Source organism: Ciconia boyciana, chromosome 34 (assembly GCF_034638445.1).
Source record: "Ciconia boyciana chromosome 34, ASM3463844v1, whole genome shotgun sequence".
In the NCBI taxonomy this organism is placed as follows: Eukaryota; Metazoa; Chordata; class Aves; order Ciconiiformes; family Ciconiidae; genus Ciconia; species Ciconia boyciana.
The window spans coordinates 278,361-284,477 of record NC_132967.1 but is presented as its reverse complement, the minus strand read 5'-3'; the positions used below and the strand labels follow the sequence as shown (position 1 = coordinate 284,477).

The following is a 6,117-nucleotide window of genomic DNA, read 5'->3' as shown; positions in this document are numbered from 1 at the left end:
GGGGGGAGAGCAGCTTATGGGGAGGGGAGCACCTTGGGGGGGAGCACCCTATGGGGCAAGGTGACACCCTATGGGGAGGGGAGGACCCTATGGAGAGGGGAGCAGCCTATGGGGAGGGGAGCACCTTGGGGGGAGCACCCTATGGGGAGCGGAGCAGCTTATGGGGAGGGAGGACCCTATGGGGAGGGAGCACCTTGGGGAGGGAGCACCCTATGGGGAGGGAGCACCCTATGGGGAGTGGAGCAGCTTATGGGGAGGGGAGCACCTTGGGGGGGAGCACCCTGTGGGGCAAGGTGACACCCTATGGGGAGGGAGCACCCTATGGGGAGGAGCACCCTATGGGGAGGGGAGGACCCTATGGGGAGGGGAGCAGCCTATGGGGAGGGGAGCACCTTGGGGGGAGCACCCTATGGGGAGCGGAGCAGCTTATGGGGAGGGGAACACCTTATGGGGGGGAGCACCCTATGGGGAGGGAGCACCCTATGGGGAGCAGAGCAGCTTATGGGGAGGGGAGCACCTTATGGGGGGAGCACCCTGTGGGGCAAGGTGACACCCTATGGGGAGGAGGACCCTATGGGGAGGGGAGCAGCCTATGGGGAGGGAGCACCTTATGGGGGGGGAGCACCCTATGGGGAGGGGAGGACCCTATGGGGAGGGGGAGCACCCTATGGGGAGGGGGGAGCACCCTATGGGGAGGAGCACCCTATGGGGAGGGGAGCAGCCTATGGGGAGGGGAGCACCCTGTGGGGGGGGAGCACCCTATGGGGCAGGGGCAGCCCCCTATGGCCCCTGTGCTGGGCTGTGCTCACCTGGGTCCCTCCCGCGCGCCCGGGTCCCTCAGAGCCCCCGCTCCCCTCCCCCCCCGCTCCCCCCCACATCCGCCCCCTCCCCCTCCCCTCCCCTCCCCCGCTTGATCTCTGCCCCCCCAATTAAAAGCGGCTGCTAATGACGGGGGGGAGGGGCTGGGATTAGGGGCGCCCTCCCCCCCCATCCCCCCCCCGGCTTTGGGGGGGCCCATCCCCCACGGCGGGGGAGGGAGGGGGACAGGAGGGGAGGAGGGAGGGGAGGGGATAATCCCCGCGTCCGGGCACGGGACCCCCCGCGGGGCTGGGGGGGATTGGGGGGGGCCATAGGGGCCATGGGGGCTATAGGGGCCATGGGGGTCATAGGGGCCGTGGGGGCTATAGGGGACATGGGGCCATAGGGGCCATGGGGGCTATGGGGACATGGGGCTATAGGGGACATGGGGGCTATAGGGGCCGTGGGGGCCATAGGGGCCGTGGGGGCCATAGGGGCCATGGGGCTATAGGGGACATGGGGGCTATAGGGGCCGTGGGGCTATAGGGGCCATGGGGGCTATAGGGGCCGTGTGTCTATAGGGGCCATGGGGCTATAGGGGCCGTGGGGGCTATAGGGGCCATGGGGCTATAGGGGCCGTGGGTCTATGGGGGCCGTGGGGCTATAGGGGCCGTGGGGGCTATGGGGGCTGTGGGCGCCATAGGGGCCATGGGGGCTATAGGGGACATGGGGCTATGGGGACATGGGGGCTATGGGGGCCGTGGGGGCCATGGGGCCATGGGGCTATAGAGGACATGGGGCTATAGGGGACATGGGGGCTATGGGGGACATGGGGCTATGGGGGCCGTGGGGCTATAGGGGCCATGGGGGCTATAGGGGCACATGGGGGCTATAGGGGCCATGGGGGCTATAAGGGACATGGGGCTATAGGGGCCGTGGGGGCCATGGGGCCATGGGGCTATAGAGGACATGGGGCTATAGGGGACATGGGGGCCATAGGGGCCGTGGGGACCATAGGGGCCATGGGGACCATAGGGGCCGTGGGGCTATAGGGGCCGTGGGGCCATAGGGGCCGTGGGGCTATAGGGGACATGGGGTCATAGGGGCCATGGGGGCTATAGGGGACATGGGGGCTATAAGGGCCGTGGGGCCATAGGGGCCATGGGGGTCATAGGGGCCGTGGGGCTATAGTGGCCATGGGGCCATAGGGCCACGGGGCCATAGGGGCTATAGGGGCCGTGGGGGCCATAGGGGCCGTGGGGGCCATGGGGGCTATAGGGGACATGGGGGCTATAGGAGACATTGGGGCTATAGGGGACATGGGGGCCATAGGGGCCGTGGGGCTATAGGGGCCGTGGGGGCTATGGTTGCCATGGGGCCCATAGGGGCCGTGGGGCTATAGGGGACATGGGGGCTATAGGGGACATGGGGGCTATAGGGGCCATGGGGCCATGGGGGACATGGGGGCTATAGGGGCTATAGGGGCTATAGGGGCCATGGGGCTATAGGGGCCATGGGGGCCATAGGGGCCGTGGGGCTATAGGGGCTATAGGGGCCATGGGGCCATAGGGGCCGTGGGGCTATAGGGGCTATAGGGGCCGTGGGGGCCATAGGGGCCATGGGGGCCATGGGGGCCGTGGGGCTAGTGGGGCCATAGGGGCTATAGGGGCTACTATGAGGGCCATGGGGCCATAGGGGCCGTGGGGCTATAGGGGCCGTGGGGGCCATAGGGGCCATGGGGCTATAGGGGCCATGGGGGCTATAGGGGCCGTGGGGCTATAGGGGCCATAGGGGCCGTGGGGTCCCGGGGTCCCGGGGTTGAGGCCCCGTGGCCGTTAAACGATCGTTGACCGCCGCCGCCCCGCCCCCGGCGAGGTAACCACGCCCCGAGCCCGTAACCACGCCCCCGCTTCCCCGACCACGCCCTCCACCGCCGTCGCCACGCCCCCACCGCCTTCACCACGCCCCCACCACAACCACGCCCCCCGCCTGCGTACACCACGCCCCCTCCACCGTCACCACGCCTCCATAGCCATAACCCCGCCCCCCCCGCCGCGTTTTCCGGCCCTTTCGCGACAGCGCCCGCCCCTTCTCGGCGGCGCTTTGCGGCTTCTCTTCCTTTACGACCGAGGCCTGCGGTGCCGTCAGGGTGCGGAGCCGGGGGGGGTGGGGGTCCCCGGGGGAGGGGCTTTGGGGGGCCGGGGGGCACCTCGGGGGTCCCTGGGGGGTTGGGGGTGCGGGGTATCCCCTGGGTGGGGGTTGGGGGCAGGGGCACCCAATGGGGGGTGGGGGTGCGGGGGTCCCTGGGGGTTTGGGGGTGCGGGGGACCCCGGGGGGGGCTGGGGGGTTTGGGGTGCAGGGGCACCCAATGGGGGGTCCTTGGGGGGGCTTGGGGTGCGGGGACCCCCCAAGGGGGTTTGGGGGAGGGGCTTTGGGGGTGCCCCCATTAACACCCCCCCCCCCGTTGCAGGGCGATGGCGGCAGCCGAGCGGGCCCCTCCCCCCCGCGAGGAGGAGGAGGAGGAGGAGGGGGGGGGAGGGGAGGGCGCCCAGCCCCTCCCCCCGGCAGCGGGGGCCCCCCCGGGGGGGGAGGGGCGCTGCCCCCCCCCGCGCCGGGCGGTGCCGGGGGTGCTCTACCTCCCCTCCCTCCCCCCGGGCTTCGGCCCCCGCCACGTCCGGGCCCTGCTGGGGGCCCACGGGGAGCTGGGGCGCGTGTTCCTGCAGCCGCGGGGTGAGCACCCATGGGTGGGGGTCGGGGTGGGGGTCGGGGGGTCCCAGGGGGTCCCAGGGGGTCAGGGTGGGGGTTAGGGGGTCCCAAGGGGGTCTGGGGGGCAGGGGGTGTTGGGGGGCCCACGGGGAGCTGGGGCGCGTGTTCCTGCAGCCGCGGGGTGAGCACCCATGGGTGGGGGTCGGGGTGGGGGTCGGGGGGTCCCAGGGGGTCAGGGTGGGGTCAGGGGGTCCCAAGGGGGTCTGGGGGGCAGGGGGTGTTGGGGGCCCACGGGGAGCTGGGGCGCGTGTTCCTGCAGCCGCAGGGTGAGCACCCATGGGTGGGGGGCTCAGCACCCATGGGTGGGGTCGGGGTGCCCCCAGCCCCCCGTAGGTCCAGAATAGGGGTCAGGGCCCCCTCAGGTGCCACCCATGGGTGGGGGGGCTCAGCACCCATGGGTGGGGGTCAGGGTGGTCCCAAGGGGGTCAGGGTGGGGTCAGGGGGTGCTGGGGGCTCAGGGTGCCCCCAGCCCCCTCCGACTCCAGAACGGGGTCAGGGCCCCCCTCGGGTGCCACCCACGGGTGGGGGGGGCTCAGCACCCATGGGTGGGGGTCGGGGTGGGGTCAGGGTGGGGGTCGGGGTGGTCCCAAGGGGGTCAGGGTGGTCTCAGGGGGTCTGGGTGGGGGTCAGGGTGCCCCCAGCCCCCGTAGGTCCAGAATAGGGGTCAGGGCCCCCTCAGGTGCCACCCATGGGTGGGGGGCTCAGCACCCATGGGTGGGGGTCAGGGTGGGGGTCAGGGTGGTCCCAAGGGGGTCAGGGTGGGGTCAGGGGGCGTTGGGGGCTCAGGGTGCCCCCCAGCCCCCTCCAACTCCAGAACGGGGTCGGGGCCCCCTCGGGTGCCACCCACGGGTGGGGGGCTCAGCACCCATGGGTGGGGGTCGGGGTGGGGGTCAGGGTGGGGGTTAGGGGGCTCCCAAGGGGGTCAGGGTGGTCTCAGGGGGGTCTGGGTGGGGGTCAGGGTGCCCCCCAGCCCCCCCGTAGGTCCAGAATAGGGGTCAGGGCCCCCCTCAGGTGCGACCCATGGGTGGGGGGGGGCTCAGCACCCATGGGTGGGGGTCAGGGTGGGGGTCAGGGTGGTCCCAAGGGGGTCAGGGTGGGGTCAGGGGGCGTTGGGGGGCTCAGGGTGCCCCCAGCCCCCTCCGACTCCAGAACGGGGGTCGGGGCCCCCCTCGGGTGCCACCCACGGGTGGGGCGGGGGTGGGGCCGCAGCACCCATGGGTGCCGTCCCGGCAGGCGGGCGGGTGCGGCGGCGGCGGCGGCGCCCGGGGGGCGCGGGGGGCTCCTTCGCCGAGGGCTGGGTGGAGTTCCGGGACAAGCGGGCGGCCAAGCGGGCGGCCGCCCTCCTGCACGGGCACCCCATGGCGCCCCGCCCCCGCAGCCCCTTCCGCCACCACCGCTGGAGCCTCAAGGTGGGGGAGGGGCGGGGGGGGAGGGGCGGGGGGCACCCACCCCATAGCTGGGTCGCGTTTGGGGGAGGGGTTGGGCCTGGTTTAGGGGTGGGGGGGGGAGTTGGGGGTTATTTGGGGGAGGGGCAGGTTGGGTGGGGGAGGGGTGCGGGAGGAGGGGGAGGGAGGGAGGACCCACCCCATAGCTGGGTCCCATTTGGGGGAGGGGTTGGGCCTGGTTTAGGGGTGTGGGGGGGAGTTGGGGGTTATTTGGGGGAGGAGGGGCAGGTTGGGTGGGGGAGGGAGGGGGTGGGGAGGGGAGGGAGGGGCAGGGGGACCCCCATAGCTGGGTCCCATTTGGGGGGTTGGGGAGGGGTTGGGCCTGTTTTAGGGGTGTGGGGGGGGAGTTGGGGGTTATTTGGGGGGGAGGGGCAGGTTGGGGGTTATTGGGGGAGGGGCAGGTTAGGTGGGGGAGGGGCACTGGGGGAGGGGCGGGGGGATCCCCCATAGCTGGGTCCTGGTTGGGGGGGTCCGAGGGGGTTGGGTCTGTTTTAGGGGTGTCAGGGGACCGGGGGGGAGGGGTGGGGCTGGGGGTTATTGGGGGGAGGGGCAGGTTGGGTGGGGAGGGGCACTGGGGGGAGGGGCAGGGGGGTCCCGCAATACCTGGGGTCCCATTGGGGGGAGGGGCGGGGTGGGGTCCCAGGGTCCCCCTTTGTGGGGAGGGGCAGGTGGGGGTCCGTGTCCCCCCCATCTCGCCCCTCCCCCCATCTCGCCCTCCCCCCTCATCTCGCCCCTCCCCCAGTACCTGCCCGGCTTCCGCTGGCCCCACCTGAGCGAGCGCCTGAGCTGGGAGCGCCGGGCCCGTGGCCACCGCCTGCGGGCCGAGGTAGCCCAGGCCAAGCGCGAGGGGGGCTTCTTCGCCCGGCCCCCCTCCCCCCCGCAAGCTGCCGGGGGGCGCCTGCCCCTCCCCCGCCTGGGCTTCCACCCAACCCCCCACCGAGGAGGAGATTTGGGGGGGGAGGGGCCGCCCTCCCCCGCCGCCCCCCCCCGCCGGCTGCTGGAGAAGATTTTTGGGGGGTCCTGAGCTCCTGGCCCCGCCCTTTTGGGGGGGTCGCCCCTCCCCCACTCCCCCTCCCCCTCCCCCTCAATAAGAACCAGAATTTTCCAA

The 6,117-nt window shown here is 72.5% G+C and overlaps 1 protein-coding gene across 1 annotated transcript; it reads left to right on the top strand.

Annotated features, from left to right (window-relative positions):
• The first annotated feature begins 2,818 nt into the window (after window positions 1–2,818).
• On the top strand, window positions 2,819–6,117 carry ABT1 (activator of basal transcription 1). The gene is made up of 4 exons (XM_072848965.1): window positions 2,819–2,947; window positions 3,269–3,528; window positions 4,798–4,973; window positions 5,752–6,117. The coding sequence occupies exons 2-4, from the start codon at window positions 3,273–3,275 to the stop codon at window positions 6,031–6,033; spliced, it is 714 nt and encodes a 237-aa protein (XP_072705066.1). The 5' UTR covers window positions 2,819–2,947; window positions 3,269–3,272; the 3' UTR covers window positions 6,034–6,117.

What these genes read in the sequence shown, in the direction of transcription:
- ABT1 (XM_072848965.1), top strand. Translation starts at nt 3,273, where the DNA reads ATGGCGGCAGCCGAGCGGGCCCCTCCCCCCCGCGAGGAGGAGGAGGAG. An exon ending in CGTGTTCCTGCAGCCGCGGG is followed by an intron (nt 3,529 to 4,797) that starts GTGAGCACCCAT and finishes CCGTCCCGGCAG; the next exon opens with GCGGGCGGGTGCGGCGGCGG. An exon ending in ACCACCGCTGGAGCCTCAAG is followed by an intron (nt 4,974 to 5,751) that starts GTGGGGGAGGGG and finishes CCCCTCCCCCAG; the next exon opens with TACCTGCCCGGCTTCCGCTG.